Genomic DNA, 20,203 nt, shown 5'->3' with positions numbered 1-20,203 from the left:
TTGCTTATTACCTCTTTGTCAAAACGAGTCTAGGTGCACAACCTTGCATATGGAAATGAGTTCAATTTGCAAGACAATGAATGTGCAAGAAAATCTCATTTCAATATGAAAGGTTGTGCACCAAGACTCATTTTGAAACAGAGGTCATAGCAACTCAGAAATGGCTTATTGTAATAATTTATGGTCAGGTTTGATCAACCTTGGAACGGGCTGCAGCTCAGTGAACATGGCAAAGTCAAGTCAAAGTGTTTAGGCTTTACTTATTCTCTCAGTGCATTTTTATTGTTTTCAAAGTTCAAAGAAGCTTCATTCTCCTCAGTGGTGGTAGGTGTCAGTGCCGTGAAGTATTTAAAACTACTACTACTCCCTGAAGCTCCTCACTCATGATAGGATGCTAGTCCATCAGGGACTGATGATGCTCTAGTATGCTAATGATTAGTCTGTATGAACACATTTGCCCACAGTAGGCCATGTGGGAGTTACTAGGAGTATTTCTTCTCCTCCCTGGATAGGATGGTAGTCCATCCCAAACATTTGATTGACCAGAACCCATTAACACTAACACACCTGTGTAAAGGAAAAAAAAGTCTGTCCTAAAGGCCTAGTGATCAATCATTAGTCAGGGCTTAGTTCTCTTAGCATTTAAAGACTAGCAGTATTTCTACTCTGCCCTGAATGGGATGCTAGTCTATCAAATGGTTTCTTCCCAGTATCAAATTTTCCAGTTCCCAGTTATATACCTAGGTGAAGAGAGGCACTGTGAGGGTAAGGTGTCTTTCCCAAGAACACGAATGTCCTCAGCCAGGGCTTGAACCTGGACAGCTCAATCCAGAGTCTAGTGTCTTAGGCCACTGTTCTCTCACTTGTAAAACTTAAGTGTCCTGCTACAAGACCCTGACCAGGGCTTAAACCTGGGCTGCTTACCTTAGAGTACAACAGCACACTAACCATTTAGTCATCTCTCCTACTGGTTAGCATTATACTATGTTACTAGTGCATTGAGTCTGTACTCATACCCAATGCCAAGCCAGAGTGAAAACATACCCTATTTCAGACCAAAATGGTCAACATGTATGGCTTTCGAGCATGAGCACCGTATATCAATGCACTAACATCCCTGCAACCCTACTGTGTCTGCTCAAGTTTCTTATGCTTAGCGCTAGTTTAAGGTGGCAGAACACAGTTTCGAAGGCGCTTTTGCTGATGCAATTCAGCACGCACACAAGGATTGCAAAAAACAAACGTGCCATCAATAGAGCGATCATTTTATTTACTCGACACCCACAGTATCTGTCCTATTTTTCTCTATAATTGAACGCAGCGTATTGATGGCTTTAGTCTTTTATTACAAAGATATGTTAGAAAACATAACGATGCAAAGAACCCAGCGATTCTCAGCTTTTTCTTTCTTACCAAAAGAACCCAGTTAAATGCAGCGCATGCATAGCAAGTCAAAAGATTGCAATTGAATGAAAATTGCACTCTCGGAAATACACCTATTTCTTGAGAATCACTCATTAGAATTTCACGAAATTTGGCAGGAAAATACTTTAGGAAATGAGTAACTGGAGTATTGAAAATAATTGATCTTTAACAAAGGAATTTCTAGATATTCCAGTGAACCTTCAACAAGGGATAATTAAAGATCTCTCTGTTAACTTATTAGCAAAATGGTGTTAACTTGTGAGAATCATTACAAGCTTGTTGCATGCAAATTATAGAGAAAATCTAATGACTAGATTTTCTGCAAATAAACAAAACCGATTTTAAAGGCCTGTTTATATTTATTCATGTTGCCATGGCAATGGCACATACGTCAGCTTAACCATCAAAAAAACCAACGTTTGTGTTGTTAACTAGCTTGTTGCCATTGTTGACGACCGAGGGATCAAGGGTTTTAGAGAAAAAGGTGAATGAAACACAGGTATCAAAAACTGTGTTCAGCCACCTTAAACCATCCTGAAGTTGTATGCTAGAGGACAATATATTCCATTTAAGATTTCAGATTTTTATTATTTGCATTATTTACAAATCTTAAATTTATTAAATTACATCATCAACAAGGGAAATATGGAGATGGAAAAAAGAGAAACAATATAAGACGTACTAAGTGACCAAAGTAGCTTAGTAAGCTTACAACATGTTTGAATGCAGAATAATATTTTTGCCATGTCACACTACACACTTTCACAACCGATGAACAACTTTTTCTGCTTAGACTGAATGGCAGAATGTTCTAACTGGCACTTCTTAATTTACATTGCCTGTTGAAGAGGAAAGGAGAGCCGACCAATGTTCAACATGTAAGCTTAGTATTTTCAACCTGCCATGACTTGTTGTAAATTAACACAGATTCGATGGGCGATTGTTGTTCACAACATGGGACAAGGGTAGATTGTCCATTACTCAGTAAAAGATTTCCATCAAATACATTGAGTAGTTTTTGTTAAAGTTCAATGGCGCCTTCTTCTCGTTCCGCAATAATCCCTAATCGAAGTTTGTCCACTGCTTGTAAGTAATCAGTGCCAACATACACGACCCCAGCGCAAGAGGACAAGACCAAAACAGCTCGTATCAATCTGTTCTTGGGACACATCTCTTTACAAATCGCCCAAAGCAATAAGGAACCAAAGTTGAACATCCAAGTACCGAACAAGCTCCACAAAAGACGTTTGGACTTGGGAGGTCTCATGACATCAAATACAGGTCGGTCGTACAAATACGTAGCTATCCCAATGCTTGACAAAACCAACGCTCCGTGGAAAACAACTGGTCTGGCACTCTTGCCGATAAAAAATTCTTCCAGGCGGATCTTCGCTGAATGAAGTCCAAGTACAGAGTAACCTACTAAACCGCTGTAAGGAAGATATTTCTTGAGGGCTTTTTTCGCATCTCTCAAACTGATACTGGCCGCCATTTTGAAATCTATAAGGTGGATATTTCCAGTCTCTCTCGGCCTTCGCAATTTAGGTTCGTCACGCAACGCTTTGAAGCGTTGCGTGACGACCCTCGGGTGTAATGCTACCCAGTGTTGGTGAAGAGGTATATCTATGACAAAATTCAATACTCAGTAATTGGCATCAAGTCATCCAAATTGTACATGCATCTATCCAAAGCTGAATGGCAACTAGCCGATTCTACAAATAGTCATTACGCGAACAGGTATCACACAAAAAGGCATCACGCTAAAAGGCATCACACTGAAAGGCATCACTCGAAAAGGCATCACGCTTAAAGGCATCACGCTGAAGGAAATGACACGAAAAGGCATCACACTTAAAGGTATCACGCGAAAAGGCATCACACAAAAAGGCATCAAGGGAAAAGGCATCACACGAAAAGGCATCACACGAAAAGGCATCACCCAGAAAGGCACCGTTACAAAAATTATATGGGATCCGGGACTAATAACTCTTCTTACTCGTGCCTTGTAAGATAACAGCCCTCTGAAATAGTTTTTGAGCGATACATTCCGTCTTTGCCCCCCTCGCGAGGTCTTAATTCAGTACCTGAGGCGTGCTTTGAGAGAGTTAATACAGCAAGTGAGCAATGGAATCGAAAACGATTGCATTTCTTTCCGTTTAGAACATATAGCCGAGGTCCTTTTGAGTTCGGTGAGTATTTTTCAAGATAGCGGACAAGAACTGGGCGTTCTTCGTATGACATTAGTAATAGTACAAGAACCTCCTGAACACGAATTCACTACTACAGCTACACCTCTCCTTTATTATGGTTCACGTGTAGAGATACAAGCGGAAGCGTTATGCCTTTTTGCTTTATGCCTGTTTGCGTGATGTCTTTGGTGTGATACCTTTTAGTAAGTGTAATACCTTTCGCGAGTTACCTTTTCGCGTGATGCCTTTCTGCGTGATGCCTTTTCGCGTGATACATTTTTGCGTGGTGCCTTTTCGCGTGATGCCTTTCAGTATGATGCCTTTCAGGGTGATGCCGTTAAGCGTGATGCCTTTTAGCGTGGTGCCTGTTTGCGTAATGACCATTTGTGGGATCGGCTAGTTGCCAGTAAGCTTTTGATTGATCCATGTACAATTTGGATGATTTGCTATCAATTACTGAGTACCGAATTTTGTCAGATATACCTCCATATGTCGGCCCCCAGTGTTCTGAACGGGCCTATGTAAGGAGCTCATGACCCATGACCCATGCACCCATGTCATGAGCTCCTGCGATAGCCTGTTTTCATACTAATGACTACTATTCTGCATCGACAAAATCATAAATCATAAGCAGTCGGTTCTTGAGAATTTAGGGGTTTCTATTCTCTGGGTTGCTTTCAATTTCTATTATGCACGACAAAGAAGTCTGTTTCTCAGAATAAAGAGTTGATTTACGTAACAAGGGCTTTTGTCTTAACAATGAGCGATTGAACTATTAAATGGCGAATTTGGTTGAGTCCTTTCACTAACAGACACACTGTTCTGTACGGTCAAATATCAAAATGGATTCAACCACAGATGCATCGTCTTGCTCGCAACCTACTACTAACCCCATTTACACAGACCGTGGGTCCAGGATATCGAAAGAGAATCTCTTTATGGTACTTGCGCTTTGGATGGAGCAGTTTCCTGTGCGAGATGACGACAATCAAGACGCTGATTCCTTCAGAAAAGTCGGGGCTGTCCTCGTTCTAGGCTACCAAATGGCATGCTCTATGCTGTTGACTGCAGTCGTAATGGCGTCCACGGCATAGCTCGTTTGTTGACTAAGAACCACGATGTGACTAAGGGACCGTTCATTTTTTATGAGGGAGGGGGGGCTGGTGGGATTTGGGAAGCAGCATTTAAAAATCGCATGACCCCCCCATCAGCTTACCAATTTTTTCACATGGCCCCCCCTTATAGCGGTCATTTTTTGGGATGACCCCCTCCCCCCAAAAAAAAATTGGACATAAAATATTTAGATTTCAACTTTTTTAATATTTCTCTATTATCCCCCTACTTCACGTTATTGTGCTCACTATGAAGACAATATTTACAATCTCTATACGACAGAGAGCTGTTGTTTAAAAAACAAATCAAAAGAAAGAGAAGTCAATTTCGGATCTCCTAGTTATGGCTCGCCCTGAGCATGTGGCATTTGGCCTCTCATTGGCATCTTCCTCATCTGAATTGATGAATGCAAGAATGACGTCACTTGAGTCATCTTCTCCCCCAGAGTCAATGGCATCACTGTCATACTCATCATTGTCACTTTCATCCCTTTCACTGCTGTCAGCACTTGCCCTGTTGTCATTTTGTGTCAATCTCCTGGCATTTCTCAGTGTTGGTTGGCCAGCTCTGAGAGGACTCTTCTGCTACAAGCATGAATGTCTTACAATTGCCTTTACTTACTCACTCTTGCTGCTTTTCAAATGCTGCTTCAGCCCGTGGTGGTTTGAGTACTTGTTTAGTTCTGGAACACGTAGCTATTTAAGCTTGGTTAGATCTTCGCACAACTCAGTCCAAGGATAATCCTCCCTACTTAACTTTGCCTTTTCTTCTGCTCTCTTTTTCCTTTTAAATTCCAGCACTTCAAGATGCTGAAAATAATCCACCACAAACTTCGATTTGACAATAAACTTATCTGCAAATAGAGCAACGCTCTCTGGGTCAGATAAAACCAGCCTGCCACTTCCATGCTCTTTCTTCTTTATATTGTTAATCCAATCGGGGAAAGAACGCATTACTACATGAGCATCATGAAAAAGGCTCATTCCAAAATGCGCAATAATGGCAAAAGCGACGAGTCATTTAAGAAAAGGTTTACAGCTGAACGATCCAGGCAGTTTGACATCTTACAAGCAAAAGAAGCAATCTTTCTAAGTGCGGATGGCTGTTCAGAAAGGGCGAGTGAGTTTTCCATGCAAGGGTACCAGTTGAAGCCCAGTGATGGAAGAAAACTGAACTTCTCCATCAAAGAGCACAGAGCAATGGTGGAAAAGTTGAATGTCATATTGAAAGATGTAAAGGAACACGATTCCACACTCTTTCAGTCCAATGGGCTTGCTTTAAAGCAGGGCGAAGAATTTGCCTACAGTTTTAATGTAAAACAGATCAAATGTACAGAAGCTAAGTTGACGAAGGTCACGCAGGACATGGAAGCACTAGAAAATAAGAGGAGCAATTATAACAGCATATTCAAAGGCATACTCAAACAGCACATCAACAAAAGGAGAAGGAAAAAAGAAAACCGCAGAAAGTCAAATGAAAGAAAGAGGAAGCGGACTGAAAACAACGTCCAACGAGTTTATGGAATCTGTGTTGGAAACCCGCCAGGAAATGATCTTCCACAATGCCTTGTGTACCCTCCTAGAACGGCCGTCCCGGAAGAGTGTCTTAAAGTTGAGGATGTTGCTACGTCGATATTTAGAAGAGATGGGCCATACATCGCACAGCTCTTGGAAGGAAATTATTTCACCAATGCTGCAAGAAGCAGAATCACCACCAACCTTGAGCGGGAAGTCAGAGATTATGTTTACAACTTCATGTACCCTGAAGAGTACACTCTGACGGAAAGCATTGCTGCTTCTTGCAGCATTGGTGAAAGAGACTCCCATAGCAGCACAGGCGGCGACGAAGAACTCGACGACAGCGGAGATGAAGATGAGTGCCAGTGAAAGTTGCATTCGAAAATAACAGTGTTAAATACTTCTTTTCAGTAGCTACAAATGCTTTTTGTCACCAAACGTTTTTTTAAAGCAGAAGGAAAGTTTGTAATAAATTTGTATCCTGCCTTCTATGTTTATTCTATAGCAATTTTTTTGATATTCAAACATCATGCCATTTTAAAGTTTTACTAAAATATTTCACGTGACCCCCCCTGTTTCCCTTATTTTTTTGGGATGGCCCCCCCTCGAAAGCCATTTTTTTTCGCATGACCCCCCCCAAATCCCACCAGCCCCCCCCTACCTTATAAAAAATGAATGGTCCCTAAAGACTGTAAAATCTTCGTGTCACGAAAGCCTTGCTCTTTTTGCACAAAGCTTCTTGTGCAATGTAAAATCAAGAGGGTGTTCTACCTGCCAATTGAGCCCGAATTCAAAGATGTAGAGGACTTCAAAGAGGAAACTTCACGCGTCGATGACTTATTCAAAGCGAGCTCTATAGGTTAGTCTGTGTTTGTACCGACAGTTGGACGCGATGTCATTGCAAATTCTGAAAAGAAGCACGCGCCTCAAAAGACGACGAAAGATAATATAAAGAAAGAGCTGTTGAAATTGTACTGCAATGACAAATGGATCGAGACGACCAGGGATAATCTTCCATTGCTAGCGTTCAATGAGAATATGAAATGCCAGGTCCTAAAAGATTTTGACGCCATCATGGAATGGATGGCTCCAATTTTGATCGAAGAGAAGAAAGGTCATACCTTTCGGAGGATCGTAACAACATCCCACAAAAAAAAAAAATTAAAAAACGTGCCAAAACGGTTCCGTTTAACCCGGGCGTTGAGAAGAAGCAGACTTCATTCTTGATAACCATGGCCAGGTTCTTAGCTGAGAGATCAGACGATCCAAAAGCAGGAGTAGGGGCAGTCATCACAAACACAGCTTTAGAAATCGTAGGTCTTGGCTGGAAAGGGTTCCCTACAAAAGCCCTTAATGGTGAGTTCCCGAGGGCTTCTCATGACGACCAAGTTGAGCGACAAAAATATCCGTTCACAATCCACGCTGAGCAAAACGTCCTGCTCTTGCGCAACACCAAGAACCTCGCAAATGGGATCTTATTTGTAACTAAGACGCCGTGCAATGAATGCACTCCGTTACTGGTGATGGAGGGAATCAAAACCGTTGTTCTGGGCGAGAAAATGAAAGAGAAGGCGCCGTCAACTAGTACTTTGGGGTATCAAAAGTTCCCTAAGCAAGTGAGAAAGGATACTTTCACTTGCTTTGAAATGCATATGGAGACTGCTAAATCGATGGGTGGACCACGTCCCAAGAGACGAAAGTTACGCGTTGTTAAATGAGGCAACTGAATCGATATAAGGACCGAGGCGTTGAGCATGTGATGCAGGATTGGAGACAGTCGTTGTACGATCATTCCGATTAGCCATCATTTGTAGTTTAGACTCTCTTTTTTCTCTCGTCGTTTGTAGTTACAAGGATGAACTGGTCATTTTAGAGACCACTGTGTGGCCATGGAGTAACAACCAAGATGTTTAATCCTGACTTTGCACTACCGTGTCAGAAACTGCTAATATAAATCTTCTTGACTACGAAAATTTTAGCTTGTTGTTAAGCGTGTTTTATAGCAATTGCCAAGTTCAAGTCAAGTTTTCTCACGTAGCCTAATCGTAATAGCAAAAGGCAATTTAGAAATCCCGAGCTTATGTGCAGCTCAGGAGTGTCCAAAGAACTTTTCCTTTCACCTATTTTTTGAGAAAATAAACTGAAACTACTAAAAAGATAACATCAAATTTTCTGTCGCAAACGCGTTTTTAAATCTCTTTGTTAATTTAAGAATGTAGACGCATGTGATACATGGGTTGGTGTGTCATCGTTCAACTGCTTCTCCTATATTTGTAGCAATCATGATTAAGGAAAGTTAAGAAAACTCGCCATGGAAGTAAGTGCATTGAACATTAACATAAGCGAAGTATAGTCTTAATTAAAAGATACCTTAGTAGCCGGAGTTTGAAGCATTTGTGAAAGTTTTATAAAATAAACCGCGTGATGAATAATTTCAGTATAAGGCAGCAATAATGCGGTCAGCTCAAGCATTTGTAATTCTCTTATCCTGGCTCCATTTTATATTAATCAGATGATTGCATTTAGTAAGTAGAATATCTTTGTGTAATTTTGATGAATGAAATATGTTATACTTCAGTTCTGCTTGTCTTCATTTTCTAACGGAACACTCATTGTGGAAAGTCCAGCCAGAACTGCCTGTTTCTCTTAGCCAACGTGGCCTGTGTACGAGGATAAGGTGACTTTGGAGATATGATTTAATTGGCTTAAATCCTGGACTTGTTTTGACTACTGAATTCAACGCTGGTTGCCCTCCGGAAAATGTCCATTGATTGAACTGACCGTTCAATTGAAACAGCTCCTACGGACCCTAATAGATTCTAACAAAAGGAATTTAAAACAAGCAAAATTCTCGCCACAAGCGGCATTCATTTGTCTCGTTGTGGAGGACTTCGACCAGTTTTCAATTTTTTTCAAGGTCAGTGTAGGCGCTCTGATCGATCAATTTCAATTAGAAATCAACCAGAGATAATTTCTGGAAGGAAGCCAGCAAGTAGTCCAAAACTGTAGCCCATCAAATTTGTTTACAGAGCTAAGAGGCATTGGCGGCTCTTGGGACGAGAATGAAGATTGTCAGAAGGAGATCTGGAAAGAGATTACCTGCTCTCGCCGAGTTCGATTAAATATTCAGTAGTCTTCAGTGTAATGGTCAAGGCAGTGTTTCGCTGGCAAAGTCAATGTAACTCTGCGCACAAAGAATGCTCTGTGATCACAGCGGTTTCTTTCTGTTTTCTCTTGCGTTCGCGCTCTTTCATTGCAGCAGTAGTTTAATTTGCTCACGCCCTCGATCACCAACAGAAAAAATGGTCTTCGAAAATGTGACGGGGGATTTCGGTCACTCATGTATGTCTCACGAATCATCTACATGAATATAAAAAAAAGAGACTTGGCGAAAGCACATACCAAAGTAGAAAGTTGTAGCCTCACTTCAAGATTTTTTATTCACATTAGTAACACTTGTAGCAAACAGGAGCCATAAAAAGATTGTCTAGGAGACAGTTCATTCTCTTACTCACAATGTTAGGTTTATTTACCCTTGGAGGCAGCGTGGAAGAGAGGTAGCGTTGCCGAGTGGTTTAGGGCGCTGGTGTTGAAATCCGGAGGTCCCAGGTTCAAGGTCTCCACCCAGCAACTAGCGGGGTTTGTTTCTCGGTAGTCCCGAGTTCAAATCCTCGGTCACGCTTGGTAAATTGCCAATAATATAGTAACCCTATAGGTGCCTCTTTTAATGGTCCAAGGCGTTTTTGGCTAATCAGAGTGAATGAGCTGTTGCATCCACCAACCAGGTTGAAAACAAAAACTACTTGCGACTTGAACAACGCAACTTTTCCCGCGTTTTGCGCCGCCAAGTCAGCGGCGAGTTCTACTTGCTTTGTTTCACTAGTTGCGGCTACAGTGATTGACTGTCTGAATTTCACGAGCGCTGTTTACGATAATCATCTTCTCCATTGGCGTGGTACTAGGGAATTATACTGCCACACTATCTTCGTACATTTGGCACGAGTTTTGCCTCGACCGATTCGCCTTTCATCTCCGCAGTATGCCGTCAGGGATTTGACATCGTAAATCCTTTATTTAAGCGAATAACGCGCCTTTAATAGCACAATAAAGAGCGCAATAAAATGAGGACTTCTGTTCATTTGTTTTAATCTTCGCAAGCACAACAACTGAGTTATTATTGTTTCGACCTCGAATCATTCTGACGACTCAGCGAGTTCTCAAAGTTTGTTCTGACGAATAAGTTAAAAAGTTGATCTTTGACCTTCAACGTGAATGGACGAATGCATATATAGATACATTTTTTTAAGAAATGGATCGAGAACTGTCAAGGTCGAAGAGCTCGATGTTGCCCTTCGAAAAACTGTGCTTCTGTAAGTTTTCTTTCAGAAATCAGAAGTATTGACAGTAAACTGTTCGATAAAAGTAGTTACTTTTGCCCCTTCCCTGGGACATTCCCACGGTTGCATGGTCGCGCGTTGGGAACGCTTTCGTCTGGGGCGTGGTCGATGAATTCGTCCCACCGCGGTGAATTCGCAGCAGAACCCCTAAAGCAAGGACGAGGCATTGCCGTGCTCCTATGCACCAACAGTAAAATCACTACTGAAGATTAAATGAGGTTTCTCTCTCTATGTATACGAAACAAAGTAATCCACAGAAAATCAGAATTAAATTGTTTCTTCGGGTCTAAGGTTCTGATGTGTCCAACACTACATGTAGTAGACTTGTTCAAAAAGAGTGCGGAAGTTAAGAGGTACCTCACGTCAAGAAACTGTTGTAATCACGGTAAAGTTCATGAAAGTAACACAACACTAGGTTCGATTTACTGCGTAAAAACTTCTCTTGTGTTATTCACTGTGGGAACAACATTTGAATGAGATATGCTTGAAGCTTCATCTTCAGATAGCTGTTGGCCACTTTCAAACATAAGTGGCACATTCATTTGTCCGCTGTTGTTGGTGCTTTCTGTGCATGGGGCCTGCACCGTATAACCCTGAATATTCTGTTCTTCTTCTGCTGTCTTCAAACTGTTTTCATCAACAGGTGTGTGTTCTTTAGCTTCTTTAGAAGCTGTTTCCATGGAGACTAGGACATCTTGGGGTGTTTCCATCATGTGAGGTATTTCAGGAGAAGGAATCTTGGTTTCGTAAGGTGCATCAGTTTGCTGTGGTTGTAATGTGGTTTGTTCGGCAAGTTTGTAAGGCTGGATATCCTGTCCAGCCAGTTTTTCATCTCTGTCTTCAAGTAATGAATGGTTATTGTCGTGATAATCTGTAACAATTCCATGTCCATCCTGCATTGATGGCAGAACAGATTCTGTTACCATGACAACTGGCCTTGTTTCCATGGCAATGAAATTCCCACCCTCATTGGTTTGTGATAGACTGACAAGCTGTGTGTTTTCTGTTTCCGGGGCAGTTGTCGATGTAGGAATAGTAACCATTTGTGGCTGGTCACTTTTTATCGTGCTTTGTAATTGCCCTTCAGTAGTTTCTGCTTCAACCTATTAAGAGAAAGTAGGCTATTTTAACGTCATCGGGTTTCAGGAGACACTGCAACCTAATGGTGAGTGTGATGGACTCTGAATGGAGTGATCCTCCACTCTGTTGTGTTCTTGGCCAAGTGTGCAAATATGTTCCAGCAAATACTCAACTTATTTGGGCAACGAAATGCTGGAGGATAACTTGGGATTGGACTAGCACCCTATACTGGGGGGGGCAAACTCTCTGCTATGGACACAAGCAGTGTAAGACAGTGGTTCAAGTTTAACATTACCTTACACTAGGTTGAATCCCAATGTGTGGCCAGTCACGTGGAACATGCTGGCCAGTGAGCTGCTACAGTGTTTACAGTTTATCTGATTGACGGATAGTTTACAAAACCATGTAGACTCTTTTCATGAAGGGCTGCCAGTTTAAAATTCTTTTGTATGCATTTACATGTAAATTAGCCTGACTAGACCTGTTTGAGAGAAAAAATTCTTTAAATTATCAACTCAATAACAAGGTTAATCAGGCTTATTTTAATACTTACAAAAGAATTCACAGTTGGCAGCCATTTATGAAATGGGTCTACAGAGGGAGACCAAAAGTTAACAACATACAACTGTTCAGGTCTATCTCTTTAACTCACGACATGTGCAGTACCTGTTGACTATCAAACACTGCCTCCTTGACCAGTGATGAGAAGTCCATTCCAAGGTTCTGACGCTTAGCTTCAGGTTCACCCTCAACACTCTCTTCTCCTGCACTTAATTGTTTTGTTTCTTCCCTGGCTGTTGTAGCACTGATAACAGCTTCAACAGCTGCTTGAGCTGTCAACACTTGTCCAGGAACTGAAAACCATGGTAAACATTTGTACACATTTAGAATTACTGTTTCACAGTGTACATGTAAACAACCACTTGTTGTAGAGAATACACATGTACATGACGTAGGTCCAACACATGGCTCAAGGTATTGAAAAAGATTGAGGGAAGGGAAAAGTATGATCTCGATTGTAGGGCAAGTTTCTCCAATATTGCATTGTTTCCACTTAGTATTCTTGAATAATTGAGGAAAATCAGGGAACCTGAGATGGATTGAGCTCTGATTTCTGCTGTTTACGTTGTCACTGATGTAGTTATGCCTTATAATTTCATTGCATACACATTTGCATTAGTATTTAGACAATACATTTACCTGTTTCAGTTGTCTGACTGCTGTCAGTCATCTGGACTGCTCCTAGATTTGTACCTACTTGAAGCACAGGGGCAGAGGCTCCAGCAGATGCTTGCAATGCAGAGTCCAGCATACTCAAGATGTTGCTCGACTGTCCATGTGTTGCAAGATAGGCTGCAGACACAGGCACTTGACTAGTATTGTCTGTCTGCTGAGATGTTAAGAAAGCCACAGCACCACGACTGTTGTCTAACGACTGTGGAATGAATGCAACAGTCTGAGGAGTTGTAGCAGATCCAGATGTCTGAACTGTTGCTGGATCAGCTTGCTGTGGAATGAAGGTAACTGCCTGTGATCCAGCCCCGGAGTGTAGAGAGGCGTGGCTCAAGCTAGCCACTTGTGAAGCTGGTATAGTTAATGAAAGTGTTGTTGGTGTCTCAGAATCAGATTGACCAGAGAAGAAACTGCTGGCATTCACAACAATAACAACTTGACCTAGATCAAGGAAAGAAAGTGGTGCAGTTAGTATAGAATGGAATATAATAGCATAGCATAATGTAGCATGGCATGGGAAAGCATTAGAATATAGAATATCAGTAATTAGTATATTCTCAGCTCCGACTATTGCATTTCTAGCTCTCTGATTGGCTCAAAAACTCCGACTATGAGCCATTAGTCGGAGTTTTACCTTATATGGAAAACAGTGCGCCAAGTTTAAAAATTTTCCGCTCTGTAAAATTGTTGAAATAAAAATCGGCGGCAAAAACCCGATTAAGAATATACTAAAACAATTATTCCATTCGACCTTGTTGGATATGAAGTGATCATAACCAACTCGCGCTACGCGCTCGTTGGTTATTTATCACTTCATATCCAACGCGGTTTCATGGAATAATTGTTAAATAGTCATTTAGCCGATTGGAATGCCATGCCTATGGACATAAAAAAGCTTCCTTTTAATTCTTTTAGAATGTTGTTATTTGATAGGTTTAAATTTTTAAAGTGATTTTCCATTTTTACTTCCACTGTTTATTACTACTTGGATTGCGATTAGTTTTAAAATTTTAACTCTATTTTACCCTAGTTACTAAGGACCTCCCTGAAAACCATGCAATGTGGCAGGAGCTTCCTCCATAAAGATTATTTACTATTATTAGTCAATACATATAAGAGTGAGTGTAATGGGCTGTCTACCGGAACACAAAGAGTGGCTGTTGAGAGAGGTGGTGGTTCCACTGTATTATTAGTTTTTCTTTTATTCATTCCTTCACCTCTACGGTGCACCTGTATTCTGTCATGTATCATTCAAAGTTTGCATCTCTGAGTTAAATATGGAAAATAAGGTTTTAATACCTGACTGTCCATGAAATATTAAGTACAGACATGTATGTCTTATATAATCTCACAAAGAATACTGTTTTCAATTTGTAGTTAGACGTACGAGTCAGGGTTCTCCGTAGGATTTTTTCACAGGCGGCCAATAAAGCATAACAGGCCGTGAAAAGCAAGGTCTGAAGGGCCAAGCCAACTTAGGGGGGTCCAGGGGCATGCAGGTTGCCAAAGATGCAATTTCATGGATTTTGGGGGGCAAAGTGTTGTATTTAAGCACTTGATGAGCTTACCGAAGATGAGTTGTTTATGAGCATAACATTAGACGTAGCACTAGCAAATTTTATTAACCAGCGCAGCCAGCTACATTCACCTTTACAGCAGGTGGAATTCCACTGGCTGCTGGCTTCTACTGAGAACCCAGTGAGTATAGCATATATATGCTGACAAGAAAAGTTGATCTCATTATATCGTAGGGTGATTTAGAAGAAGTCAGCTATGGTTTGGCTTTCAGGTAGAACACCAATCTTTTGATTATAAAACAAAAAGTGTAATATAGTGAAAGTTTCCAGCTGTTACCTTCATCTCTTCCTGTGCCAGTGCCCTGGGTGATAAGGATCTGTGGCTGAGCAGAAATATCCACTTCAGAAGTTTCTCCCTCGGAGCCTTGGATAATCTCAAGCTGGTGAGCCTCAGTAGCTTGGTAATTTTCTCTGCCACTCTGGAAGAGAAGAAAACATCTGTTACAGATCAAAACTACTTCCCCTAGGGTAACATTTAAGAGCACCTGACTGTAAATATGGAGAATATCAAAACAGGACCGAAAATCTGAATTTCCTTTTATTTTGTCAAGATTTTCAGAAATGTTGTAGAAAAGTTAAAATTTTTGAGAAACCTAGGAAAGTTAGAAATACCAGGTGACTGAGCAAGAGTGCCAAGAACGTCTTCATTAGGCCAGTGCAGAAAGATGGAAATTTATCTCATCTAATTTTTACACAATTTGTAATCTACTGTATGATTTGGTCCTCTTTTCAAAGATAAATATCACCTTTCAGACAAAAACAAATTTTGTCTTTTTTGTTCTACACAAATGACACAATTTGTTAAAAGGCTCCTCGCACATGTAGTTTTCCATCTAGCCAGTGCACTTAATTTCCACAAACCAAACAAACCATTTAGATATGGCAAACACATAGTGTGACTTTCTCTTTAGAACATCTTATTTGTCAAGATATACAAGAAAGAAAACATAATGATTAGCATGGATAAAATTTATAATGAAGAAGTCAACACTTAAACTACAAGATTGCATTTAAACATTTTACAAACTAGAGGATACAGAAAACTATGTGTAATTTAAACTACTTGTTAAGTACTACATGTAGCTACAGTCATGTCCTTTCAGAAACTTAGGATTTGCACAGCCAGTCTTCCATATGTGTAGCTGAAACAGTGCAATTTTGCATTACCTGTTGAATCAAGTGTTCTTGATCTTGAGTAGTTAATATTGATGGCCGCGCTGACTGATAATGCTGCTGAATACTTGCAATAGCCTCAGCTGTTGTCTGTGATGACTGTGATAGCTTTTCTGGTGCATGCTTCCGTTTACGGGTTTTCTCCTTAAGTTGTGGAGAGCTTGCTGGAAGATTTGTGAGCTAGCAAAAATAAAAAAAAATTGACTACAAGTGAGATTATCATTACAATTGTACTAAGAGAGATGAGAAATCCTCTTATGTCAAATGTTATTAATAACGGTACCCTGATCAACTTGTCATTTCTCCTTGTTAGAAGGAGGTACATGTATTAACAAGTGTATTTTTACTTTAATACACCTTTATATCTGCTACAGCATACATTTGCATATTTTTCATATTTTTGTACCACAAGAAATTTGACCTGTTTAAAAGCAACAAGCTTTTACTTACCACAAATAATTAAGTTTCTGAGTTAAGAGAAAAGTCTGAATTGAAAATCTCTTTGAGAAACCAGGCAATGAAAACGTGGTATACAAAAACAAAAGAGGTTATGCAACCACCCAACTTACCGGAGGAAGAGGCATAAGAGCACCAGTAGCTAGTGCCATCTGTGCTTGGTGAATGTGATTCTGGATATCAATGATGGTGGGGAAATATGACTTGTTATGTCTAGGTGGTGGCTCCAAATTTATAAACAGTTCTTTCTCGACATACTCCTTCAAGCAATGTTTAACAGTGTAGATCCCACTAACACCTCTTGCCACAAGTTCGCGGATCTTGTGCATGACTTCAGGATTGAGACGCTGTCCTTGTGAGTCACCCTCGTCAGGGTCCATAGGGATGTCATCGACATCATGGTATTCATGAGCTAGAGGAAGTGGAAGTTGAACATAGTACCTGTAAAAGAAAACACCTGGATTAGATAACAAATCCAATATTGTCTGTCTTCTCTTAGCCATTTAACCATATTTTTCTTTACATGTCAAGTCAAGTCATCTTTATTTAGGCAGGGTAGCCCCATGTTTACCTCTCCTCTCCACCATCATGCACCCCTGCTAGCCTAAGTGCCGTTAATGCTCTCTCCTGGGCCTGTCGGACATTCTTTCCTTCCAGATTCGGATCTATCCTGAACTCTGGAAATTTACGCACTTTCTTGACATAAATCCTGGCAGGACATGTAGGCCGATGTCTTTTCATTGGACGGCCATGTTCATCATAGTCCAGCTGTTTCTTGTTGACAGCTCCCTTCCTTCTTGGCCCATATTGACATTCCATTACTGTTGCTCGTCGACCTTATAAATAAATGTGTATTAGTATCACTTTTGCTGATGTTTAGAGCAATTTATTTAAGTGCTAACAGACCAAAATACATGTAACTGAAACAAAGCACAGGAGTGTGTTTGAGCACATTGTTGCTGGTTTTGGTTTTACTTCTAAATGGATCAGAAATTGGTGCAAGATTTTTAGACCAATTAGAGCGGTTTTCAATCAAGTGTCATAAGACCAAAACCAAAGTAATCACTCTGCCAATCACTGCAGCCAATCACAAAGGACTCAGACAATCCACTGAACCAATCAAAACTCGAAGTAATTACATGTAGCTGACACAAAGCACAGGAAAATGCGTGCAAGCGAGTCACAATAGGCCCTTTGCAGCTGAGGTCATGTGACCAAATTTTTCCTAGAAAATTTCTATATTATGGGCTATAACTAAAAGAATGCCAAAATTGGAAAGAGCGCATTGAAAATACCAAAATGGCCAAGTTTGAGGCCCCTGGAATTAAAGAGTAAGTTTATACGACAATTTGAATTTTTGGAAAATTTAGAGGATTTGTATGTAAAATGTTGCTGGAGAGCAAGGTCTTGTTCTCCAGCAACTTTTTCCATACAAATCTTTTTGTTCTTTTAAAAATTTGGACTGTCATACAATCTCTTTTTTTAATGACTGGGGCCTCAAACTTGGCCATTTTGATATTTTCGACATGCTTTTTCCATTTCTGGCATTCATTAAGTTATAGCCCATAATTTTATGAAAATAGGTCATGTGATGGCTTAACTGCAAAGGGCTTATTGGTTTTGGTTTTACACCAAATGATACAGTAATGGACTTTTAAAATCTACTTGCATTTCAATCATTACTGTCATAGAAGAGAGGAAAGACATCTCTCGTTCTCTCCATTGTGTACTAAATAACAAAAGAGTGGGGCGTGGCCAGGTGAGTTTCATGACAGTTGAAACATAAATTTATGAGCATATATAAATAAACAAACAAACAAATCAAATCAAATACCTGTATTGAGGAATGGTATGCCATCGTATGGTACATACTGTGATTTCCACATCAGACGGATAGACGGTTTAGCAGATGAAGGAGACTGCCTTGTTCCCCAGCAGCTGTTGGTGTGCTGTTTGTGTAATGTCAGGATCAAGTCTAGTTCCACTTCACTTGTTACATATCCCCTGTAGGAATCCCCTATAAGTTCACAATCATGAAGTCGCGCGGCCCATGGATAATTCGCTTGTACCGAACTGGACAAATTCGCTATTTGTTGCGAAGCATCAAGCGAAGCACTCGTAGTAATGGCAACATTTTCAGTTGAAATGACCAGACTTTCCTGACTTCCAGCGACACTCACAACGGACTCGTGTTCCTGGACTTGGGGAATAGTATCCACGATTTCTTGATCTTGCCCGCTCAACGTGGCCGAAGCCCCTTGTTGTGTACCAACTGAAATACTTTCCGTCGCCATCATCGCTTCAGTAGTCGTCATTGTCTCGGGTAAAGTCGATGAGGAAATGGTGGTGATTCCCCCATTCTGCTGTGAAATAGTTTGAATAGTTGTTGAAATGTTCGCTGACATGGCGTCTTGGAGAGCTTCGGCCGCGGAAACTTGTTCAGTAGCCATGATTTGTTGCTGAATGGCCTCGCTCGACAACGTTTCGGCGGAATCCGCCGCCATCGCCTTCAAAATCGACAGGTTCTTGCGAAGCCAAGACTGACAATATGATCACTGATATGAATGAAATAGTTTTCCTTGTTTACGCTTGAAAGCGAGACAGGAAAGCTGCTAAAAATAAAAGCGCCAAACTTTCGAGGAGAGCCTCGCTTTACAACGAAGACGGCCTCGACCGCGTGGAAGAAAGAAGGCCTCCTTTTCAGGCATGGCCGTAGAGAATTGTGGGATATATCATATATCCCGGATGTAAAACAAGTACCAGTCCTCTTGCAACAAAAGAAAGTGAACGCGAACAAACAAACAAACAAAACATAACAGTGCCTTTAGAGACGGAGAGGGGACATTAAATCCATGAAAATGAAAATTCTAATGCGATAAACTGGAAAAGGCGGCCAACGACAGAAAAGAGCCTGGCATTGTTAGACTGTTCGTTTTGCATCTATGTCCGTCAGCTCAATTATTGTAATGTTGCAAGAAACTGACGTATAATCAAATTTGGCAGACGAAGATGAACAGTAAACACAGAAGAAATCTTATGCTAAGGCGAGAACCAACAATGGTACCCTCCTGGTACCTTACGATCAGGCGTTCTTATTTTTGCACAACGCGAGAAAACTGCCGCCTCCTCGAAAAATAGGAACACCTGATCGCAAGTTACGGTAGAGGTTATAAATTGCATGCCATTTTGTCTCAGAATTTGTCGAGGGCATCTGATGGCAAGACCGTGGGCCAAGGTCTGTTAATCAACGAAGACGGGCAAGTTGTTTGGCCACTGGGCTCTCAGTCTGGTTACTAATAAATGTCTTGGGAGGCCTGCACAATGGGTTAGCATCCCATCTAAGAGACAGGAAAGGAACCAGGAGGTGGGGCAAGGGAACTGCTTTAGCGGTCGTAACGCAAACATTTGTTACTTTTCACACCAACGCATTTTCCTCTATTTCCGAGTTTTCTTCATGTAAACTTAGAATGAGATGAGCATAAGGCTAAATTAAAAGGCCAAGGCTAAAGAAGTTGGGATCGCCCTAGCGCGCTGCTTTCGGTCGCGATCCAGTTGTCTACAAAAGATACAGTGATAAAATTCCCAGTCGCCGGAACAACGACTATATGGATGATCTTCAAAACCATTCCTGACCGGACCAAGTCCGCAGTTTTCGGGTTGCTAAACTGCGCTTTATCTAAAGCGGGCAAATTCGTATGAGGGCACTTCAGACGACCGGAATCCGTGTGTATAAATTAATATTCTTCATAATTAGACTAATAAATAACCCAGCAATGGAAAACAAGCTTCTGAGCTTTAGACTTGGTCTAAAAGCAGACGCGACAAATTTTACTATTACTATCTTCCTTTGCAACTAGAGTGTAATTTTTCACGCTTTTTCGTTATACAGGAGTTGACAGAATATTAAAATAATGTGGTTTGCAAAGATCTCAGTTGTATTTTAAGATTACTTTGTTTTCCTTTGCATTCCGTTTTGCGGCAAAAGTGATTATAACTTCAGACGTAAAGGAGAGAAAAACACCTCCTGTGGCCTCCTATGTTGT

The 20,203-nt window shown here is 40.9% G+C and overlaps 2 protein-coding genes and 1 pseudogene across 2 annotated transcripts; 1 reads left to right on the top strand and 2 right to left on the bottom strand.

Annotated features, from left to right (window-relative positions):
* Positions 1-1,600: 1,600 nt before the first annotated feature.
* On the bottom strand, positions 1,601-3,620 carry LOC145478937 (uncharacterized). The gene is made up of 2 exons (XM_081457136.1): positions 3,337-3,620; positions 1,601-3,245 (listed from the first exon to the last, which is right to left on the bottom strand). The coding sequence occupies exon 2, from the start codon at positions 2,915-2,917 to the stop codon at positions 2,447-2,449; it is 471 nt and encodes a 156-aa protein (XP_081313262.1). The 5' UTR covers positions 2,918-3,245; positions 3,337-3,620; the 3' UTR covers positions 1,601-2,446.
* Positions 3,621-3,730: 110 nt separating this feature from the next.
* Positions 3,731-7,962, top strand: LOC145472196 (cytidine and dCMP deaminase domain-containing protein 1-like; annotated as a pseudogene).
* Positions 7,963-9,629: 1,667 nt separating this feature from the next.
* On the bottom strand, positions 9,630-20,203 carry LOC145478936 (uncharacterized). Its single transcript, XM_081457135.1, has 8 exons — positions 17,995-20,203; positions 16,732-16,996; positions 16,274-16,601; positions 15,699-15,884; positions 14,809-14,950; positions 12,922-13,395; positions 12,388-12,575; positions 9,630-11,744 (listed from the first exon to the last, which is right to left on the bottom strand). The coding sequence occupies exons 1-8, from the start codon at positions 18,662-18,664 to the stop codon at positions 11,064-11,066; spliced, it is 2,934 nt and encodes a 977-aa protein (XP_081313261.1). The 5' UTR covers positions 18,665-20,203; the 3' UTR covers positions 9,630-11,063.

This window comes from Orbicella franksi, chromosome 2, assembly GCF_964199315.1.
Source record: "Orbicella franksi chromosome 2, jaOrbFran1.1, whole genome shotgun sequence".
Lineage (NCBI taxonomy): Eukaryota > Metazoa > Cnidaria > Anthozoa > Scleractinia > Merulinidae > Orbicella > Orbicella franksi.
Note: the sequence above shows the minus strand (reverse complement) of the source record. Positions and strands in the feature narration are given on the sequence as shown.